At 43.3% G+C, this 23,914-nt stretch overlaps 1 protein-coding gene across 3 annotated transcripts in view; it reads right to left on the bottom strand.

Moving 5' to 3' along the window:
• Positions 1-8,630: 8,630 nt before the first annotated feature.
• The window catches only part of LOC121581285 (cell adhesion molecule 3), a 73,068-nt gene continuing 57,784 nt past the window's right edge, over positions 8,631-23,914 (bottom strand). The window contains exons 7-12 of one of the 3 annotated variants that reach the window (XM_041896803.2): positions 21,062-21,152; positions 15,278-15,450; positions 14,360-14,908; positions 13,776-13,796; positions 10,326-10,451; positions 8,631-9,568 (exon numbers count right to left, since the gene is read on the bottom strand). In XM_041896803.2, coding sequence (XP_041752737.1) covers positions 9,450-9,568; positions 10,326-10,451; positions 13,776-13,796; positions 14,360-14,908; positions 15,278-15,450; positions 21,062-21,152 — 1,079 coding nt within the window. In that variant the 3' untranslated portion in view covers positions 8,631-9,449. The remainder of the gene's footprint in view (positions 9,569-10,325; positions 10,452-13,775; positions 13,797-14,359; positions 14,909-15,277; positions 15,451-21,061; positions 21,153-23,914) is intronic. The other 2 variants (XM_041896804.2, XM_041896806.2) reach the window with 2 other exon arrangements.

Raw genomic sequence — 23,914 nt, 5'->3', positions numbered from 1 at the left:
CCAAAAATCACAGTTTTTTACTCCGCAAGCGGGGAAGCGCGCTTTTGTAAGAGGCGACTTTGGGAATTGCACACTGTAGCCTGGTCATCAGACTCGATTATCCTCTTTCACGAATGTCCTTTACTGCCACATGCCCCTCAACCAGTTTATTATTATTGTATTTTTGTCATCAGTGATACGTGCAGTGGCGACCCGTCATTCAGGGCAGGTGGGGCAGAGCCCTACCTGTTTTGAGCCCCACCTGTTTAGCCAAATAAATTATATATGTATATATTTTGTTTGTTTGTTTGTTTGTTGTTGTTGCCTGTTTTGCATGTTATTTTGGCATTAATATGTGTCACCTATCAGTTTGCAAACAATGTAAAAAATAAATAATAACTGAGCCGCATACAAACATGGTCTCTTTTTTGCTTTCTTGAATAAGGCAGCTCCAAAATGCAGGTGTTTCAGCCTAGCTCAGTGCTTTCTGTGGTGGTGGGGCAGCCAGCGGAAAATACCGAGCGTAGGGGTTGGTAACGTTCTCTAGTTGTGCCGTGATTGGCTCAGTGTTCTGTCACTCATGGAGACACTACGTCACCGCAAAATCTACAGGGAGAGCTCGAAAATTCAAGCCCCTTGGGTGCTGCCATAGAAGTGCCCATCCAAGAAGGCTCAAGGTCATTGGCCACAGATAAAATGACATCAAATCACGTTATATCTACGATCGCATTGATTGGACTGATCATGTCAACATCATACTTTCAAAATCTTAGCTAGCAAGCTAGTCAAGCAGTCCTCATCATGGCAAAATCCTTCTCAATCCTTGTCATATGAAGAGAAATTATAGATAAAACATATCGGTTCTCATCGGCCATTGGACATAAACATTACACAAGAAGTTGGAAATCGCAAATTCAACAATGAGTGGTCTGCTATTCAGTGGAGTGGGTCTGTGGTCCAAGTCTGGGTTTAAAGGTCACTTTTCCACGCTTAAAAGGATAAACATTCAACACCATGGGCCAGAAAAGGTTGAATACATTGGCCATGCTGTCCATCCATCATGACTTCTGCCACATTCAAAACAACTGGAAACTTGGAACTGGGAAATCTCAGACTTCAGTGAGTTCAAGACAACAGGGAACTCTGAAAAAAACGAACTCCAACTGGGAAAATACGTTTTGAACAGTCATCCAACTCAGAATTCTAAGTCGGGAACTCTGGCCTCTTTCTAGAGCTCTGACCTGAAGATCACTGATGTCATGATTCAAACTTGTTTTTTTCAGAGTTCCCAGTTGTCTTGAATGAACCATAAATCCAGAGAATGCCAGACTTTGATGACAAAGTTTGATGACAAAATTTGCCCACAAGGACCGCCGCGCCACCTTCCTGTTCAAGTGAGCACAGCACAACAAGGTGAGTCCAAAAATGTTTTGTATGCTGCTGCATAAATGATGCAATATGCCAGGGAGATATGTATGCTGTAGCTAAGAAAGTAATACTAAGTGTATGTTGTGTAGTAAGCTGTTAGTAGCCCATGTGCCTGACCCTAATAATTTGGTCCCCTTTCCCCCTCATAACTTAGCCTACTGTTCTGACTTGGTGGTGCACATGTAGCCTATATAGCCTGTTTTAGAGAAATGTAATCATCGAATATTGTAAGAGCTTTCATTGTCTGCTTATACAGTGGGGAGAACAAGTATTTGATACACTGCCTATTTTGCAGGTTTTCCTACTTACAAAGCATGTAGAGGTCTGTAATTTTTATCATAGGTACACTTCAACTGTGAGAGACTGAATCTAAAACAAAAATCCAGAAAATCATATTGTATGATTTTTAAGTAATTCATTTGCATTTTATTGCATGACATAAGTTTTTGATACATCAGAAAAGCAGAACTTAATATTTGATACAGAAACCTTTGTTTGCAATTACAGAGATCATACGTTTCCTGTAGGTCTTGACCAGGTTTGCACACACTGCAGAAGGGATTTTGGCCCACTCCTCCATACAGACCTTCTCCAGATCCTTCAGGTTTCGGGGCTGTCGCTGGGCAATACGGACTTTCAGCTCCCTCCAAAGATGTTCTATTGGGTTCAGGTCTGGAGACTGGCTAGGCCACTCCAAGACCTTAAAATGCTTCTTACGGAGCCACTCATTAGTTGCCCTGGCTTTGTGTTTCGGGTCGTTGTCATGCTGGAAGACCCAGCCACGACCCATCATCAATGCTCTTACTGAGGGAAGGAGGTTGTTGGCCAAGATCTCGCAATACATGGCCCCATCCATCCTCCCCTCAATACGGTGCAGTCGTCCTGTCCCCTTTGCAGAAAAGCATCCCCAAAGAATGATGTTTCCACCTCCATGCTTCACGGTTGGGATGGTGTTCTTGGGGTTGTACTCATCCTTCTTCTTCCTCCAAACATGGCGAGTGGAGTTTAGACCAAAAAGCTCTATTTTTGTCTCATCAGACCACATGACCTTCTCCCATTCCTCCTCTGGATCATCCAGATGGTCATTGGCAAACTTCAGACAGGCCTGGACATGCGCTGGCTTGAGCAAGGGGACCTTGCGTGCGCTGCAGGATTTTAATCCATGACGGCGTAGTGTGTTACTAATGGTTTTCTTTGAGACTGTGGTCCCAGCTCTCTTCAGGTCATTGACCAGGTCCTGCCGTGTAGTTCTGGGCTGATCCCTCACCTTCCTCATGATCATTGATGCCCCACGAGGTGAGATCTTGCATGGAGCCCCAGACCGAGGGTGATTAACCGTCATCTTGAACTTCTTCCATTTTCTAATAATTGCACCAACAGTTGTTGCCTTCTCACCAAGCTGCTTGCCTATTGTCCTGTAGCCCATCCCAGCCTTGTGCAGGTCTACAATTTTATCCCTGATGTCCTTACACAGCTCTCTGGTCTTGGCCATTGTGGAGAGGTTGGAGTCTGTTTGATTGAGTGTGTGGACAGGTGTCTTTTAAACAGGTAACGAGTTCAAACAGGTCCAGTTAATACAGGTAATGAGGGGAGAACAGGAGGGCTTCTTAAAGAAAAACTAACAGGTCTGTGAGAGCCGGAATTCTTACTGGTTGGTAGGTGATCAAATACTTATGTCATGCAATAAAATGCAAATTAATTACTTAAAAATCATACAATGTGATTTTCTGGATTTTTGTTTGATTCCGTCTCTCACAGTTGAAGTGTACCTATGATAAAAATTACAGACCTCTACATGCTTTGTAAGTAGGAAAACCTGCAAAATCGGCAGTGTATCAAATACTTGTTCTCCCCACTGTATGCCCCCTTTATTTATCCAACGGTTCTGACTTGGTGTACAAGGAGAATACTGTAAGAACGACGCATGTTTTGAATTATTTCGCTGTACATTTCAAAAGTGCTGAATAAATCGTTATATTGACTACGTCTGTCCTTGCTCGCTCATTGTCTTAATCGAAATTACGGATTGCCTCTTTTATACGCTCGTCGTCCCCTTATGCCATAGTTTGTACATCTCAGTTGTCAGTAGAAACCACATTTGTTTAAGCAAGTCAGCCATATCAGCTATGTTTTTAAAAAGGCAGTAAATGAGGCTGAATGCACTGTTTCACTGCCAGACAAGGCTCCGCTGATAGTCAGGTGTAGCGGTGGTAAGGATTCACTCCATGGTGCTGAAAAGAGAGCTCTGCTGTTGGGACTCCTTTATGTAGGCCCTAACAGAGTGTGGGCACCGTTTGTCAACATTATAGTGCAATTAATGTATTGTTTAGTGTTGTGTTGTGTAGTGGCTTTGCTGGCATGCATCAACATTTTGAGAGACGGAGGGACAGAGAGAAAGATTGAGAGGGGTAGAGGGAGAGTGAATCACTCGGTGGGTGCTTTAATGAACAATACTGCCCTCTGTTGGTTTCTTTCCTACATTCCATACATACAATATATTGGCATATGTACTATAGGTAGGCCCATACCATAGAGAATGATAGAGGCCTCTAGTGGTCAAAAGGCCATTTTAACATGGGCAGAGCCATGGAGGGCTTCCACCATTTTAAAGTAGTCAACTGGGTGGGGATTCTTATGGGCTGTAGCCTCAATTTGCGCTGCCCATGCTGTCACAGACGCTATAACGGCACAGATACAAAGATAAGTCCTCTATCTATCTAAATGGCCCATTCATTCAAGGGCATGTGTAGGTAGGTAGGCCAACATGTACAATTGCATGTTTACATCATTTAGCAGACACTCTTATCCAGAGCGACATAGGGTTAAGTGCTTTGCTGAAGGGCTCGTCAACAGATTTTTCCCCTAGTCGGCTCAGGGATTCAAACCAGGAACCTTTTAGTTACTGGCCCAACGCTCTTAACCGCTAGGCTAACTGCCATCCGTGTAGGTGTGTGTAGGTCAAACCATCCATACAAGACATTGGCATGTGTGGTTGAGCAGCCCATAAATACAATACATTGGAATGTGTAGTTAGGTAAGCCCTGTTTGTCAGTCATCCTCTGCACTACCAATCGTCACAGGAAATCGGTCTATAAATAGATGTTGTTCAGGTGAATATTCATTGTGAAACAAAGGAGACAGAGGGGCCTGTCCCAAATGACACCTTATAGTGAGTGCACTACATTTGGAGAGAGCCCAATAGGCTCTGGTCAGAAGTAGTGCACTATATAGGGAATAGGGTGTCATTTGGGACACACAGAATGTACATAATGCAACATCAATTGTGAGGATTGTGACTGACAGACACAGCCATTGGTTACACAACAAGTGTGATAGGAGGATAGATAATAATTATAATGACAAAATGAAGTTAACCCAAATGCATGTTTATTTGAAGTCAACAACTGAATCGGTATAGTAACAAAAATGCTAATACTGTATGAACAGATTAGAACAGCCAACGGAGACAGAACTCAGCATTATGACATCATCACCCTAGTGCAGTCCTGCCTTGATGACATCATTAGCCATAGTACAAATTAGGTAACATCCATGACAGCACTATTCCCATGTGATATGGATAGTTATTCAAAAGGAAGACTTATCATCCAAAAAGAACGCTAACAAAGTAGACTCGTCATTGAAATAATAACATTTTGTGGAAAATAACACAGATAGTGTCTACGTCCCCAAATGGCACCCTATTTTCTATATAGTGCACTACTTTTTACCAGAGTCCTATGGGAAGGGCTATGAGGCCTGGTCAAAAGTAGTGCAGTACATAGGGAATAGGGTGCCATTTGGGACGCATCCAGTGTCTCCGAAGTCTGTTTGGGTCAATCATTATACACACCTCACACTCATACACAAACACACACACACACACAGGCACGCACCAACACACTGTAGTCACAGACCACATGTACCCCATGCATATGTGTGTGCGTGTATCAGTGTGCTTGTAAAAATAACTAGTAAAGGCAACACTATATACATGAAATTATATAGAAATGGCGGATGTCGAAACAATAAGATACGCCAAACTACTCTCTAACCTTCAAATATTGAACATCTATTCATAAAAAAAGAAAAAAATGATTATCAATTGAATTGAAAGTAATACATTTAAAAGTATGCACACCTTTCTTTAAAAAATAAACATAATTTTTAAATCTATTCTTGAAGATAACATACTACAAAATAAGAAGAGAGAGAGCAGTGGAGAAAGAGATTTCCCCCACCACTGGTACAGGAAAGAGATCAGAAAGGTGGACAGGTGATAGATACCTCCCGAGTGGCGCAGTGGTCTAAGGCACTGCATCGCAGTGCTAGCTGTGCCACTAGAGATCCTGGTTCGAATCCAGGCTCTGTCGTAGCCGGCCGCGACCGGGAGACCCATGGGGCGGTGCACAACAGCGTCGTCCAGAGTAGGGGAGGGAATGGCCGGCAGGGATGTAGCTCAGTTGGTAGAGCATGGCGTTTGCAATGCCAGGGTTGTGGGTTCAATTCCCACGTATGAAAAATAAAAAAACATGGATAAGAGCATCTGCTAAATGACTAAAATGTAAATAGGGGTAAGACAGCGTGGTCCAAAGCAAGAAAAACAGATGCTTGTCACTGACACCTGGTGGCAGAAAGCTGTAACTGCACACATATGCAGTTGTGGAGTGTTCTAGAATATAATAGATGTCTGCAGACTGGGGAGTAGGGAAAGCCCATATGACTAGAATGATTCTAATTCTATGGACAAGCCATCAAACACCTCCATCAGTCGGTTGGTCGTCTCATATAGGGGCTTGTCAACAACGGTTCTCATGGTTGGTCAAAGCTATAGTATGCTCCACCTTTTCTCATGCAGCCTTTTCATGCGATCACATAACTTATACAGCTAGGACAGGACGCTAGATATGAGCAAATACAGGTCCAGTTCGAAACATACAGTAAGTAGGCCTACTATTATCCTTCGTTCAGACATTCCTGGTTCCACCTCGTCATCAGTTAAAAGGTCAAAGGTTACGTAAAATTGGGATTACCTAGAAAATGCAACTCATCAAATGGAAAAAGTGAGCGAGCCAAATAAACGCATTGTGAGTGACTGACACAATGCCCCCATTTCGGTCTGCAGACATCTCTTTCTCTCCCCAGAGGCTGTATACTGTAGTTTATTATGACAAAAGACTCACTAGACTAGCTATTCCCATAGAGATCGCATAGAAATGGATAGAGGGCTCAATGGTGCTGCCCATGCTGTCACAGAAGAGGCCATGGTATAGATAGGATGTGGCTCTATTATCTCTATGGCTATTCCCATTCACAACAGCCCAGTGGCAAAATGGCAATGGGGGATGAGATGGAAGCAATCCCTGATCATTCCCTAGGTGTACAAAACGACCACAGATGGAATTAACTGTCTACTGGTATGACAATTCTATAACAACAGCAACAGAACGGACCCCTGGTGTCCAGCCAGACGTCAGGCTAGCGCGTTGGCAGGCCGCATTGGACAATAGCTCACTGAGCGAGCAAATCTAGTAATGCTCTAGCTAGTTATGACATTATTTAAATGAGTGTGTGTGGGAGACTGGTAAATAAAATTAAGAGAAAGCTCAGAGAGAGAGAGAGAGAGAGAAAGCTCCAGAGAGAGAGAGAGAGAGAGAGAGAGAGAGAGAGAGAGAGAGAGAGAGAGAGAGATGAAGTTCAGTGTCAGTATGTATGCCTGAAGCAGAGAGTGCCCTGCCCACTGAACTGTACCCTGGTTAACTGCTGCCTGCAAACCTGGCTGGCCTCTTTAATTAGATTGCAGGGAATGATGTCATTTTAAAAGGTGCAGTGACTGTATTAGCCTCTTACATTAAGTGATGTCATTACAGCATGAGTTTACTAGCTGGTGGTTGGCCAGAGAGAGCATTCCAGAATGCAGCAGCAGGATAGAAGCGATGTGGTATAATTATATTCATTAGAGCTACTACAGTACCACTCAGTGATAACAACCGAAATAAAGAAAACAGATAGCAGAAGATAGTCATAATCATAATTAAATCATAACAATATGAACTCCTGGACTGACCAACAGACACTGAAAACAGTTAACACTGACAGTAAGTAAACACCAGAACAAAATAATCAAAACAGAAGGATCAAAACAGAATTCATCCAAATATTTGTAGTACTTTTAAGTTTTCATTGCAACATAAATTTTCTGAGATATTGATATTTTTCACTCAGTATTAGTAAAAACAGGCAGGCTTTAGATTATATACTGTACTGCAGTTAGTAACAGAAGGAGGGACATGTAGGGTAGGAGGGGGAGGAGATAGAGCGAGAGAGAAAGAGAGAGAGGAGGGGTGAGAAAGAGAGAGAGAGGAAATTATAGTGTATTTACAGAACACCAAACCTTTTTTTGTTTTCTGAGTAAAAAGAATGCTATATAATTATATATATATATTTATATATTTATATCGGAATCCCGCACTGTGACCGTACAGGGATGCTGTTTTTGCATGGGGTGTGTTGTGTGGTACTGTGTAGGGGTTGTATTGTATTGTATCCAGGGACCCCTTTTGTGATAGCAAATTCATAATCAGAACACAACTCGAGTTAGATAAATTTAGCATACAATTAGTTTTACTATGACTTCGGCAGTGCATGACTGGACGAATCATGTCTCAGGCCCTGGAAAGCAACATTTTAAAGGCCCGCCTCTTGGCATCGGAGAGAAAACATAGCAGTTTTCATGCTCATTTCCTGCAATTCTACACATTTCATCATGGGGCAGAGAGAGTTCTTGCTGTTGCAGCTTTAAATGTAATATCCTGCAATTCTACAAATGTTGACATGAGGCAGAGAGAACTTAGCAGTTTTACAGCTTAAATTACAGTGCATTTATGTAAAAAAAAAAAAAAAAAAAAACATTGGGTGAATACAAGAACTATTTTTGTAGATTCATGAATTGTAGATTCATAATATTACATTGTATTGTATTACACCCTCTAAACTTATTCCACGGATCCCTTGGCCAAAATTAGTTTAATCTGTTGTTGTTAGTAATATTCATACTTTGAGAACCCCTGTTGCATTGTATTGTGATGTGTTTAGATTCTGTTGCCCTCATGTTACAATGGGCCCTGGTCAAAAGTAATGCACTATGTAGGGAATAGGGCTTGTATTTGTCTGCTTGCTTGTTTGTTTGTTTGTTTGTTTGTGTGTGTGTGTGGTAGTGTGTGTGTTTGGGTAGTGTGTGTGTGTGTGTGTGTGTGTGTATATATGTGACAGAGAGAGACGGGAAAGAGAGAGAGGTTATGTACAGCAGTTGTTGATTGATTTTAGACAGATTTCTGAATTCTGAATAGAAGAATGTCGTATAGTGTGTGTCCTGGTCTGTAGGAGTCTATGTGGGGAGTGATAGAATAGAGAGAACGAAAAAGGGAAAATGAAAGACAGATGAGTGGGAGGAGTGGTATGGATAAATGGATGGGGGACAGTGTTTGGGGATCTGAAACTGTATTTCAGCATGACATGCTTGAATGTCAATTACAATTTTGCAATAATATGTGGAGCACAATTTTGCATTTGTGTCACTGACAGTTGAATGTTAATGAAACATGTATATGTACTGTATGTATAAAAAAAATGTTTTTCCTCTTCAATCAAGAAATCGAACATTACTATGCATTACTATGATCATGTTACATGTGTAGGTTTGGATGTTCATGTGTGCATGAATAGGACGTGTGTCTCGTAACAGTGTGTCAGTGAAACGTAACGCGTAGTGTGTGTGTGTGTCAGTGGACATGAGGTCATGTATATAAATGCAAATAATCGCACTTCCCTGTTTTCAATACAGGCCTACCGGGTGAAGCTTTTCTGTTTTTCTTGTCAGTCTCAGTACTTCTGAATCTTATATTTCCTTCCATTTCCCCATTGCCCTGTCTGTCTGTCTGTCTGTCTGTCTGTCCCCTACTCCTCCCCCTCTGGCTGCTGTGAAGAACTGAAGCTTGTGAAGACAAATGGAGGCGCTCCTCTCCCCCCTCCCCAACCCCTCCCTAGATGAAGTACTCTTTCTTGTCCTCCGCTCCGGAATGGCCGCCCTCGGCATTGATGATAGCCGTGTCGGCATCGGGAGCATCGTCGGAGCCCTTTGCCTCATGGGTAAGATATGTCCCTGTGGACACAGACAGACCGTGGGTCAGAGGTGTGTGCGTGTGCGTGCCTGCGGGTGTCCGTGCGTGTGTGTTTGTGGGTGTGCCAAGGGTAAGATATGTCCCTGTGGATACAGACACAGACAGACCCTAGGGTCAGAGGTTACAGAATAAGTGATGTAGGAGTGGAGAGATGTAGCGTATCACAATGGGCTTGGAGTGGAGTGATAACAACCACAGAATTACATATAGAATCTCTGTAATGATGACACTGGGTTTGGAATCAATGGAAGTAGAGTAGCAGTAGCCTGAAATACAGACCAGTTTTCTGCTAACATTCCACTCCTTGTACTCTGTGTCATATGCCAAACATACATGGCAAACATGTTTGCCATGACATGGAGTGGCAAGGAGCAGAATGTTAGCACAAACAGACTGGTGCCCATCCTAGAGTAGCAGTGGAGAGGAAATTGAACTATGGAGAAATAGTGAAATAACTACAATGACTACATTTGAATTAGAAAAGCAATGGTCTTGGAGGGGAATGAGAAGTGATTATGAGTGGGGCAGTGGAGGCTGGTGGCAGGAGCTATAGGAGGATGGGCTCATCATAATGGCTGGAATGGAATAAATGGAACGAAGTCAAATGTGGTTTCCATATGTTTGATACTGTTGCATTGATTCAATTCCAGCCATTACAATGAGCCCGTCCTCCTATAGCTCCTCCCAAGAGCCTCCTCTTGAGTGGGGGTATATGTTAAGGTAAGGGTCAAGGGTCACCTTTGTGTCTGATGAGGTATCTGCCCAAGACGATGAGAAGACAGAGCAGGATGAAGACGATGACCGCCACCACTCCTCCAATCACAGCATGGTCCACTCCTGAAGAGGTAGACATGGCAGTGGGGTCTGAGCGAGAGAGAGCGAGAGAGAGGGAGAAAGACAAGAGGGGGAGAGAGAGAGAGAGAGAGAGAGAACGAGAGAGACAGAATAGGGAGAGAGCAAGAGAGAGAGAGAGAGGGGACGAGAGAGGAAAGAGAGGGACAGAAGGGAGAGAGACAGATATATATAGAGAGAGTGAGACAGAGAGAGAGAAAGGGAGAGGGACAGAAGAGAGAGAAAGGGAGAGAGAAAGGGAGAGAGAAAGGGAGAGAGAAAGGCAGAGAGAAAGGGAGAGAGAAAGGGAGAGAGAAAGGGAGAGAGAAAGGCAGAGAGAAAGGGAGAGAGAAAGGGAGAGAGAAAGGGAGAGAGAAAAGGAGAGAGAAGGGGAGAGAGAAGGGGAGAGAGAAAGGGAGAGAGAAAGGCAGAGAGAAAGGCAGAGAGAAAGGGAGAGAGAAAGGGAGAGAGAAAAGGAGAGAGAAAGGCAGAGAGAAAGGCAGAGAGAAAGGCAGAGAGAAAGGGAGAGAGAGGAGAGATAAGAGGGAAAGACACAGCATTAGTCTAAAAACGGAAACATTACAAACTAAACTAAACCCAAAGAAAGGGATGAGAAAGCCATGCAAAATAAAAAAACGCATGAATACACCAGATGCATTAAACCGAATGGAACATAAAAAAGTCATTAAAAGTATAAAGCACATTCCTTTATGCATCCATGGGGACCTTTGCTAGAAGTTTTCCTCATGTGGGTGATGTGTAATGTAGGCTGCGTCTTAAATGGCACACTATTCCCAACATAGTACACTACTTTTGACCAGGGCCCACTACATAGGGAATTCGGTGCCATTTGGGACGATCCCATAATCTACCAGGCGGAGTGCTTAGCGTATGTTAGGGGCTTATCATCAAACTACACCACTCTCTCTTCCACAGAAAATATGATATTAATTGTATCTGGTAGCTCACTAAACACCTCTTTAACTTTGCATGGCTTTGGTTCAAACCCTCTATCAAACCCACTGTCACGTTGACAGACAGTCACCCTGATGTAGCTATAGAACTGTAAGACCAAAGACTATAACACATAAAGCACAGAGAGACTGAGATACAAAAGGACGATACAGAGGATTCTAGTAAATTGAGTGGCACCACCACACGATGCCTTGATAAGAAACCAAGGGAGAGAGATAAGAGGGACACAGCCAACAGTCTGTGTCACAAATGTCATCCTATTCCCTATGTAGTGCACTGCTTTTGACCAGAGCCCTATGGTGATCCTTATGGGCTCTGGTCCAAAGTAGTGCACTACACAGGCAATAGGATGACATTTGGGACGCAGCCACAGCCAACCAAGAGCCAAACACATGGGAGGAGAGGAGGAGAGAGGGAGGCCCCTGACTGGTAGCGTCCGTCAGAGAGAAGAGAGAGAAGCACGGCAGGGGGGAGACCAGTGAGGAGGTGAAAGAGAGAGAGAGTCCTTGCTGAGGAGGCAGTATTGTGAATTAACACATAAATCCTGCTGTCAGCACCACCAGGGAAATGAGACAGGGACGGTGTCCCAAATGGAACCATATTTCCTACATAATGCACTACTTTTGAGAAGGGCCCATAGGGAAACCCATAGGCATCTGGTCACAAGTAGTGCACGTATCTAGGAAATAGGGTGCCATTTGGAACGCAGCCAGGAACCATGAGACAAGACAGCAACCTCTGAGCCTGGCCCTTGCATATTACACACACACACAGTGTTACAGACTCAGACCACTTAAAGGTGCATGTTTATGTATGTACGGGGTACTATAGAGGGGTGTGTGTGTGTGTGTGTGTGTGTGAGAGAGAGCTGGAGAGCAGGTCAGAGAAAGAAAACAATATGTACAGTGCATTCGGAAAGTATTCAGACGCATTTACTTTTTGAATTTGGGGTGTTTCTCCCATTCTTCTCTGCAGATCCTCTCAAGCTCCGTCAGGTTGGATGGGGAGCGTCGCTGCACAGCTATTTTCAGGTCTCTCCAGAGATGTTCGATCAGGTTCAAGTCAGGGCTCTGGCTGGGCCACTCAAGGACATTCAGAGACTTGTCCCTAAGCCACTCCTGCGTTGGCTTGGCTGTGTGCTTAGGGTCGTTGTTCTGTTGGAAGGTGAACCTTCCCAGTCTGAGGTCCTGAGCACTCTGGAGCAGGTCTCTCTGTACTTTGCGCAGTTCATCTTTCCCTCGATCCTGACTAGTCTCCCAGTCCCTGCTGCCACCACCATGCTTCACCGTAGGGATGGTGCCAAGTTTCCTCCAGATGTGATGCTTGGCATTCAGGCCAAAGAGTTCAATCTTGTTTTCATCAGACCAGAGAATCTTGTTTCTCATGGTCTGAGAGTCTTTAGGTCCCTTTTAGCAAACTCCAAGCGGGCTGTCATGTGCCTTTTACTGAGGAGTGGCTTCCGTCTGGCCACTCTACCATAAAGGCCTGATTGGTGGAGTGCTGCAGAGATGGTTGTCTTTCTGGAAGATTCTCCCATCTCCACAGAGGAACTCTAGAGCTCTGTCAGAGTGACCATCCGGTTCTTGGTCACCTCCCTGACCAAGGTCCTTCTCCCCCGATTGCTCAGTTTGGCCGGGCGGCCAGCTCTACGAAGATTATTGGAAGTTCCAAACTTCTTCCATTTAAGAATGATGGAGGCCACTGTGTTCTTGGGGACCTTCAATGCTGCAGGCATTTTTTGGTACCCTTCCCCAGTTCTGTGCCTTGACACAATCCTGTCTCAGAGCTCTACGGACAATTCCTTTGACCTCATGGCTTGGTTTTAGCTCTGACATGCACTGTCAACTGTGGGACCTTATATAGACAGGTGTGTGCCTTTACAAATCATGTCCAATCAATTGAATATACCACAGGTGGACTCCAATCAACTTGTAGAAACATCTCAATGATGATCAATGGAAACAGGATTCACCTGAGCTCAATTTCGAGTCTCATAGCAAAGGGTCTGAATCTTTATGTAAATATATATATATTTTTTCTTTTCTTAAAACCTGTTTTCGCTTTGGCATTATGGGGTATTGTGTGCACATTGAAGAGGAAAATGTTTTATTTAATCAATTTTAGAATAAGTAACAAAATGTGGAAAAAGTCAAGGGGTCTGAATACTTTCCGAATGCATTGTATGTGGGGGAAGAAGAGTATGAAAGCATTTATTAGAGAGTTCAGTTCACACTGTCCCCACACTACTACTTTCTTTATTTGAGGCAGAGGAAAATGGACAGACAGACAGACAGACAGACAGACAGACAGACAGACAGACAGACAGACAGACAGACAAATTGAGACAGAGACAGACAGACAGGTGACTGTGAAAAAAAATACCTGCAATATTGTCTGGACCATCTCCTCAATAGATGGAGGTGGATGGATGGATGGATGGATGGATGGATGGATGGTTAGACGAGTGAGACATGGACACGCGAGTGTAAGGGGGTCAGAATGAAGGAGGACAAAAACAGGAGAAAAATGAAAAAATAGAAAATATGAAAACAGTGAAGGGGTGAGTGTTGTTGAAAATGAAATGCCTGCTCCGGGGTAAAGTTTCCCCTAGGTACAGATCTAGGATCAGCTTTCCCTTCCCAATCCTAACCTTAGTGGGGGAAAAGTGAAACTGACCCAAGATCAGTGTCTAGGGGGAACTTCACCCTACTCCCAAATGCCCTTTGATGAGAAGTCCTGGTCACATGCAATGTCTACACCTTCCTCAGTAAAGTGTACCTGGTCAATGTTGATGTAGACTCTACAAACTGCATTTCTTGTTTACCCACAGTGCAATTATGATACTATTAGGATCTCTGAGAGTCTATGAATGTGTTTGTTCGTGACGGTACAACTGTTAATGCCAGTGTGTGTGTGTGTGTGTGTGTGTATACATACTGTCTGAGTGTGTAACTGAGATAATTTACCTGTGAAACTGTAAACTCCATTCAGCTGTATGGGAACTGAGGAGGGAGTGAGGGAGACCGAGGAGGGGGGAGCGACAGAGGGAGTAATGCTGGTAGGACGAGGGGAAGAAGAGGAGGAAGAAGAAGAGGGGGAGGAGGAGGAGGAGGAGGAGGATGTGGGGGGAAGGGGTTCCTGAGACAGTGGAAGATCAGGGAAGAGAGAGTTGGAAAGAGAGGTAGATGGAACATTGACAGGAGGAGGAGAGGGAGAGAGAGAGGGAGAGAGAGAAGAGGTAGAGGGGGATGAAGAGGAGGAAGAAGGGGAAGAAGGGGTGATAGTGAGGTCAGATGGGTAAGGGATAGAGAAGGAGAAGATAGCAGGAGGAGAAGTGGCAGGTAGGGACACAGAGTCAGACAACCCAGACCCAGAGCCAGACATTGTTGGCATAAGAGATGGGGATTGAGAGAAAGAATCGTGAAAAAGAGAGGGAGGGGGGGAGTCAGAGGTCGGAGAAGAGGAGGGTAGATAGAAAGAGGTAGGGAAGAGGTAGTTTGAATCATCTGTCAGGTCTTGGATAAAGGAGAAGACATGAAGGGAATATGGAGAGGTAGTTAGAGCGGAGGAGTAGATAGAGAGAAAGAAAGGCGAGACATTGGCACGGTGTACAGGATGGATGTGTAGCAAAAAAGCGAAGGAGTGAAGCGCGAGGTGGATGGTGTGGTGGATAAAGAGAAATAAACAGAAAAGAAATGTAAATAAAATCAGAAAAGAAACGTGAAAGTAAAAGTAGTAGTAGAAACCACACAGCAACAGAAATAAATAAAAAATGATGAAGGAAGAAGAAATATAACATTCTGCCCTGGACAAGCTGCTTTTCTACCATCACCCTCTCTCTCTCCCTTTTTCTCTCTCTCCTCCTCTCTTTCTATGGTCAGTACCTTGCACCAACAGTGTGTACTGTCCCTGCACATTCCCGATGCCATTGTCGGCCTGACAAAGGTACACGCCGTTGTCTGATTTGTTGAGCATCTCAAAGCGCAGGACACTACCATCCACCTTGGCCAGCGGAGGGAGCTCTCCATCCTTCTTCTGCCACACGTACGAGATAGGCCTGAGAGAGAGAGAGGGCGAGATAGAGAGATAGAGAGAGAGAGAGAGAAAGAGACAGACAGACACGACAGACAGAACGAGAGTGGACAAAGAGAAAAGAGATTAGAATTTAAAAAATGGACTGTGGGCAACATACATGCAGCAGAACTGACTGTTTACCAGTCAGAACAAGTGTGATACAGGAATCAATTATGTAATATGAGTATTGTATTACTGGATTTGTTGATGTGATGAATCCATTTTAGGGGCATATGAATATCTACAGAGTTAATCTTTCCCTTATACTTACAGATGTGGTATCTTAATTTGATCACTCTGTTGTTGCTGAGAATTTTCCTGCACCGCAGGAAATTCAAATGAGCCTCATGATTTACATAAATTCATTGAAAACCCGCAGTTCTCTTTCTCTCTCGCTCAAATGCTAAAGCACCAGACAGAATAAATGTCCTTCTACTGTAGGTCCTACTACTGTGACATTGAAATGTACCAGAATGTATCTGAAATGCAGCCATACACATCAACAACCGTTATTTTATATAGCTTAATAACAAAATATATTGGTCTCCCCTACGACATACAAGTGTATCCGAAATGCACCCGTAGGGAACACCTAAACTATTGCCTACCGTAGCCTATCAAAACAAATTTCCTGTTTAAAAAGTATCACTTTTTTTTTTGAATAATCAAATCCTCCTGCTGCAGGATTATTTTACAACTGTGAAGAAACTGGTCAAATTATGATTCCACACCTGTATATGTTGGTACATACAGTGCCTTTAGAAAATATTCACACCCCTTGACTTTTTCCACATTTTGTTGTGTTACAGCCTGAATTTAAAATTGATTAAATTGAGATTTTGTGTCATTGGCCTACACACAATACCCCATAATGTCAAAGTGGAATTATGTTTCTATAATTTTTTTAAAAAACAAATAAAAAATTAAAAGCTGAAATCTTTTGAGTCAATAAGTATTCAATCCATTTCTTATCCACTACTCAGTAAAAGGCACATGACAGCCCACTTGGAGTTTGCCAAAAGGCACCTAAAGGATGATGAAACCAAGATTGAACTCTATGCCCTGAATGCCAAGCGTTACGTCAAGAGGAACCCTGGCACATTTACATTTACATTTTAGTCATTTAGCAGACGCTCTTATCCAGAGCGACTTACAGTTAGTGAATATATATATATATTATTTTTTTCATACTGGCCCCCCGTGGGATGGCACCATCCCTACAGTGAAGCATGGTGGTGGCAGCGTCATGCTGAGGGGATGTCTTTCAGCGGCAGGGACTGGGAGACTAGTCAGGATCGAGGGAAAGATGAATGGAGCAAAGTACAGAGAGATCCTTGATGAAATCCTGCTCCAGAGCACTCAGGACCTCAGACTGGGTTGAAGGTTCACCTTCCAACAGGACAACGATCCTGGCTTCAGGACAACGCAGGAGTGGCTTCGGGACAAGTCTCTGAATGTCCTTGAGTGGCCCAGCCAGAGCCCGGACTTGAACACGATCGAACATCTATAATATAATAATAATATAATATGCCATTTAGCAGACGCTTTTATCCAAAAGCGACTTACAGTCATGTGTGCATACATTATTTAATTTTTTTGGGTGGTCCCGAGGATCGAACCCACTACCTTGGCGTTACAAGCGCCATGCTCTACCAGCTGACCTACAGAGACCTGAAAATAGCTGTGCAGCGACGCTTCCCATCCAACCTGACAGAGCTTGAGAGGATCTGCAGAGAAAAATGGGAGAAACTCCCCAAATACAGGTGTGCCAAGCTTGTAGTGTCATAACCAAGAAGGCTCGAGGCCTTAATCGCTGCCAAAGGTGCTTCAACAAAGTACTGAGTAAAGGGTCTGAATACTTATGTAAATGTATACAGGTGTGTGCCTCTCCAAATCATGTCCAATCAATTGAATTTACCACAGGTGGACTCCAATCAAGTTGTAGAAACATCTCAAGGATGATCAATGGAAACAGGATGCACCTGAGCTCAATTTCGAGTCTCATAGCAAAGGGTCTGAATACTTATGTAAATAAGGTATTTTTTTAATAAACTAGGGAGTTTTTTGGGGATAAAAATAAACGGAATAGATCTAAGCACAGGCAAAATCCTAGAGTTCAACCTGGTTCAGTCTGCTTTCCAACAGTCACTGGGAGACAAATTCACCTTTCAGCAGGACAATAACCTAAAACACAAGGCCAAATATGCACATGAGTTGCTTACCAAGACGATACTGAATGTTCCTGAGTGGCCTAGTTACAGTTTTGCCTTAAATCAGCTTGAAAATCTATGACAAGACTTGAAAATAGCTGTCTAGCAATGATCAACAACTAACTTGACAGAGCGTTTTTTTTTCTCAAGAATAACGTGCAAATATTGTACAATACAGGTGTGCAAAGCTCTTAGAGACTTATCCAGAAAGACTCACAGCTGTAATTGTTGCCAAAGGTGATTTTAACATGTATTGACTCAGGGGTGTGAATACTTATGTAAATGAGATATTTCTGAATTTCATTTCTAAAACATGTTTTCACTTTGTGCAGATGGGTGAGAAAAAATAGCAATTTTTGAATTCAGGCTGTAACACAACAAAATGTGGAATAAGTCAAGGGGTATGAATACTTTCCCTTAGGCACTGTTTGTTCATTACATAGAGTGAATAGTGTGTATGGTTATGTTTCATGTGTGTATATGGATTGAGTGCCAAGTGTGCAATAATGTGCTAAGGCTACACCATGTAAAGCTATCATCTGGGTATAACTGTGTTACAGAATGGACTGAGGTTTATAACTGACTACTAATACGGAAATGGTATGCAATTGCAAGCACTTCAGGGTCTGCTGATCAAATAGATAGGACTGGAACGGAATGTTATGTAATGTAATTGAATGGAATGGAATTCAGCGCGATAGTCCTCCAGTAGAGGGGGTACATTCCATTTTATTTAATTAGAGCGTCTTGAAATAGCTCTTGTTCATCACGTCAAGACATTCTCAGAAACAAGCCGTATCGTTGTAATAAAACGTTTTCTGATTATATTATGCAGTTAAATGTGAAACTTCATCAGCGTCAGTTTGTCTGCGAGAAACGGTGGGTCAGATTTAGAGCAGCAGATATGTTGCCATGGTGATTGTATTTGATTGACAGCTGAGACCCAGACTGTATCTGACTGGTCATTAGTCCTTCGGCCCAAGGAGCTGTGCATGTTCCCTCTTCCTCTACCTCTACCTCTCCCTCTCCCTCTTCCTCTCCCTCTCCCTCTCCCTCTCCCTCTCCAATTCAAAAGGGATTTATTGGCATGGGAAACATACATTAACATTGCCAAAGCAAGTGAAATAAACAATCACAAATGTACAGTTAACATTAAACAAACAAAAGTTTCAAAAGAGAAATACTATTTTCCCCTCCCCCATCCCTCTATCCCTGCCTTCTATGCCGGCCTGTTAGATATTCTGATGTTGTGCGGCCTCTTAGGGATATGCATGTGCTGAGCTCTTCTCCCCTCTCTCTATCTGTTCCCCTGCCACTCACACACCGGCTGTCTATTCAGACAGACTATCCGAAGTACTCTGGGTGCATCCTAAATGGCACCCTATTCCCTAAATAGTGCACTACTTTTGACCAGAGCCCTATGGACCCTGGTCAAGTGTAGTGCATTTTATAGGGAATGGGTTGCCATTTGGGACGCATTCTGTGACTGGAGAGGCTGTGACAGGCTGACGCATAACCTTAAAGGAGAGCAAAGAGAGGAGGGATGGGGGAGGATGGGGGCGGAAAAGGTGCAAAGCAAGATAGAAGAGAATTATTGGTGAGGACGAGAAGGAAGACGGGAAGATTCGACGAGGCTGTGACAGAAAAGACATTGGGTTGAGTGAGTGTGAGTGACAGGGTGAGAGAGAGATCAGTGATGGGGAGATAGAGGGAGACATACAGTGCATTTGGAAAGTATTCAGACCCCTTCACTTTTTCCACATTTTGTTACGTTACAGCCTTATTCTAAAATTGATTACATTAAAAATGTTCCTCATCAATCTACACACAATACCCCATAATGTCAAAGTGAAAACAGGTTTTTAGAAACAGAAAATACCTTATTTACATAAGTATTCAGACCCTTTGCTATGAGACTCGAAAATTGAGCTCAGGTGCATCCTGTTTCCATTGATCATCCTTGAGATGTTTCTACAACTTCATTGGAGTCTATCTGTGGTAAATTAAATTGATTGGACATGATTTGGAAAGGCACACACCTGTCTATATAAGGTCCCACAGTTGCCAGTGCATGTCAGAGCAAAAACTAAGCCATTAGGTCGAAGACATTGTCCTTAGAGCTCAGAGACAGGTTTGAGTCGAGGCACAGATCTGGTGAAGGGTACCAAAACATGTATGCAGCATTGAAGGTTCCCAAGAACACAGTGGCCTCCATCATTCTTGCCAAACTGAGCAATCGGGGGAGAAGGGCCTTGGTCAGGCCTTGGTCAGGCCTTTATGGTAGAGTGGCCAGACGGAAGCCACTCCTCAGTAAAAGGCACATGACAGCCCGCTTGGAGTTTACCAAAAGGGATCTAAAGACTCTCAGACCATGAGAAACAAGATTCTCTGGTCTGATGAAACCAAGATTGAACTCTTTGGCCTGAATGCCAAGTGTCACGTCTGGAGGAAACCTGGCACCATCCCTACGGTGAAGCATGGTGGTGTCAGCATCATGCTTTGGGGATGTTTTTCAGTGGCAGGGACTGGGAGACTAGTCAGGATCGAGGGAAAGATGAACGGAGCAAAGTATAGAGAGATCCTTGATGAAAACCTGCTCCAGAGCGCACTGGACCTCAAACTGGGGCGAAGGTTCACCTTCCAACAGGACAACGACCCTAAGCACACAGCCAAGACAACACAGGAGTGGCTTCGGGACAAGTCTCTGAATTCCCTTGAGTGGTCCAGCCAGAGCCCGGACTTGATCCCGATCAAACATCTCTGGAGAGACCTGAAAACAACGCTCCCCATCCAACCTGACAGAGCTTGAGAGGATCTGCAGAGAAGAATGGGAGAAACTCCCCCAAAAAAGGTGTGCCAAGCTTGTAGCGTCATACCCAAGAAGACTCGAGGCTGTAATCGCTGCCAAAGATTCTTCAACAAGGTACTGAGTAAAGGGTCTGAATACTTAATTTTTTATAAATTGACAAACATTTCTAAAAACCTGTTTTTGCTTTTTTATATGGGGTATTGTGTGTAGATTGATGAGGGATTTTTTTTTTTTAATCCATTTGAATGTGGAAAAAGTAAAGGGGTCTGAATACTTTCCGAATGCACTGTAGGGTGCATCCCAAATGGCACCCTATTCTCTAGATAGTGTACTACTTCTGACCAGAGCCTTATGGGGAATAGGGTGCCATTTGGGATGCAGGGGGGAGAGAGAGAATGAGAGGGGGAGAAAGGGGTAGACAGGAGGACGAGAGGAGAGGAGCCGATCAATAGACTGACTGGTCCAAGGCAGGTTCATCTATAATGCAGCACAGAACCTGCAGTGTATGTTTGTGTATGTGTTGTTCATGAGAGTATGTGTAGGGGTGTTTGCTTGTGTGTGTGTGTGTGTCTTACTCAGGGTTTCCGTTGGCAATGCACTGCAGGTGGAACTTCCCTCCCTCTCTGGGCAGATCACTCTCAGGCTGGATAGTGACATCTGGGGTGACTGGAAAAACAATAATACATCACTGTCACATACACTACCGGTCCAAAGTTTTAGAACACCTACTCATTAAAGGGTTTTTCATTATTTTTTACTATTTTCTGCATTGTAGAATAATAGTGAAGACTTCAAACCTATGAAAAAACACATATGGAATCATGTAATAACCCAAAAAGTGTTAAACAAATCAAAATATATTTTATATTTGAGATTCTTCAAATAGCCACCCTTTGCTTTGATGACAGCTTTGCACACTTGGCATTCTCTCAACCAGCTTCACCTGGAATGCTTTTCCAACAGTCTTGAAGGAGTTCACACATATGCTGAGCAATTGTTGGCTGCTTTTCCTTCACTCTGCGTTTCGACTCATCCCAAACCATCACAATTTGGTTGAGGTCGGGGGATTGTGGAGGCCAGGTCATCTGATGCAGGACTCCATCACTCTCCTTCTTGGTAAAATAGCCCTTACACAGCCTGGAGGTGTGTTGGGTCATTGTCCTGTCGAAAAACAAATGATAGTCCCACTAAGCCCAAACCAGATGGGATGGCGTATTGCTGCAGAATGCTGCTGTAGCCATGCTGGTTAAGTGTTCCTTGAATTCTAAATAAATCACAGACAGTGTCACCAGCAAAGCACCCCCACACCATAACACCTCCTCCTCCATGCTTTACGGTGGGAAATCCGTTCACCCACATCGCGTCTCACAAAGACACGGCGGTTGGAACTAAAAATATCAAATTTGGACTCCAGACCAAAGGACACATTTCCACCGGTCTAATGTCCATTGCTCGTGTTTCTTGGCCCAAGCAAGTCTCTTCTTCTTACTGGTTTCCTTTAGTAGTGGTTTCTTTGCAGCAATTCGACCATGAAGGCCTGATTCACGCAGTCTCTTCTGAACAGTTGATGTTGAGATGTGTCTGTTACTTGGGCTGCAATTTCTGAGGCTGGTAACTCTAATGAACTTATCCACTGCAGCAGAGGTAACTCTGGGTCTTCCATTCCTGTGGCGGTCCTCATGAGAGCCAGTTTCATCATAGCGCTTGATGGTTTTTGTGACTGCACTTGAAGAAACGTTCAAAGTTCTTGAAATGTTCCGTATTGACTGACATTCATGTCTTAAAGTAATGATGGACTGTCGTTTCTCTTTGCTTATTTCAGCTGTTATTGCCATAATATGGACTTGGTCTTTTACCAAATAGGGCTATCTTCTGTATACCCCCCTACCTTGTCACAGCACAACTGATTGGCTTAAACGCATTAAAAAGGAAAGAAATTCCACAAATTAACTTTTTAAGAAGGCACACCTGTTAATTGAAATGCATTCCAGGTGACTACCTCATGAAGCTGGTTGAGAGAATGCAAAGAGTGTGCAAAGCTGTCATCAAGGCAAAGGGTGGCTATTTGAAGAATCTGAAATATAAAATATATTTTGATTTGTTTAACACTTTTTTGGTTACTACATGATTCCATATGTGTTATTTCATAGTTGTGATGTCTTCACTATTATTCTACAATGTAGAAAATAGTAAAAATAAAGAAAAACCATTGAATGAGTAGGTGTTCTTAAACTTTGGACCGGTAGTGTATACTGGAGACGATACATACGTACATTGCACATACACTACCAGTCAAAAGTTTGGACACACCTACTCATTTAAGGGTTTTTCTTTATTTGTACTATTTTTTACATTGTAGAATAATAGTGAAGGCATCAAAACGATGAAATAACACATGGAATCATTCATGTTCTTCATCACTCTTGGCATTCTCTCAACTAGCTTCATGATTTAGTGACCTGGAATGCATTTCAATTAACAGGTGTGCCTTCTCAAAAGTTAATTTGTGGAATTTCTTTCCTTCTTAATGCGTTTGAGCCAATCAGTTGAGTTGTGACAAGGTAGGGGTGGTATACAGAAGATAGCCCTATTTGGTAAAATACCAAGTCCATATTATGGCAAGAACAGCTCAAATAAGCAAATAGAAACGACAGTCCATCATTACTTTAAGACATGAAGGTCAGTCAATACGGAACATTTCAAGAACTTTGAACGTTTCTTCAAGTGCAATCGCAAAAACCATCAAGCGCTATGATGAAACTGGCTCTCATGAGGACCATCATAGGAATGGAAGACCCAGAGTTACCTCTGCTGCAGAGGATAAGTTAATTAGAGTTACCAGCCTCAGAAATTGCAGCCCAAATAAATGCTTCACAGAGTTCAAGAAACAGACACATCTCAACATCTACTGTTCAGAGGAGACTGTGTGAATCAGGCCTTCATGGTCGAATTGCTGCAAAGAAACCACTACTAAAGGACACCAATAAGAAGAAGAGACTTGCTTGGATCAAGAAACACGAGCAATGGACATTAGACCAGTGGAAATATGTCCAAATTGGAGATTTTTGGTTCCAACCGCTGTGTCTTTGTGAGACGCGGTGTGGGTGAACGGATGATCTCCGCATGTGTATTTCCCACTGTATCATGGAGGAGGTGTTATGGTGTGGGGGTGCTTTGCTGGTGAGACTGTCTGTGATTTATTTAGAATTCAAGGCACACTTAACCAGCATGGCTACCACAGCATTCTGCAGCGATACGCCATCCCATCTGGTTTGGGCTTAGTGGGAGAATAATTTGTTTTTCAACAGGACAATGACCCAACACACCTCCAGGCTGTGTAAGGGCTATTTTACAAAGAATGAGAGTGATGGAGTGCTGCATCAGATGACCTGGCCTCCACAATCCCCCGACCTCAAGTCAATTGAGAT

The sequence above is a fragment of the Coregonus clupeaformis genome, chromosome 14 (assembly GCF_020615455.1).
Source record: "Coregonus clupeaformis isolate EN_2021a chromosome 14, ASM2061545v1, whole genome shotgun sequence".
Taxonomy (NCBI): Eukaryota; Metazoa; Chordata; class Actinopteri; order Salmoniformes; family Salmonidae; genus Coregonus; species Coregonus clupeaformis.
This window is presented reverse-complemented; position numbering and strand designations above follow the sequence as displayed.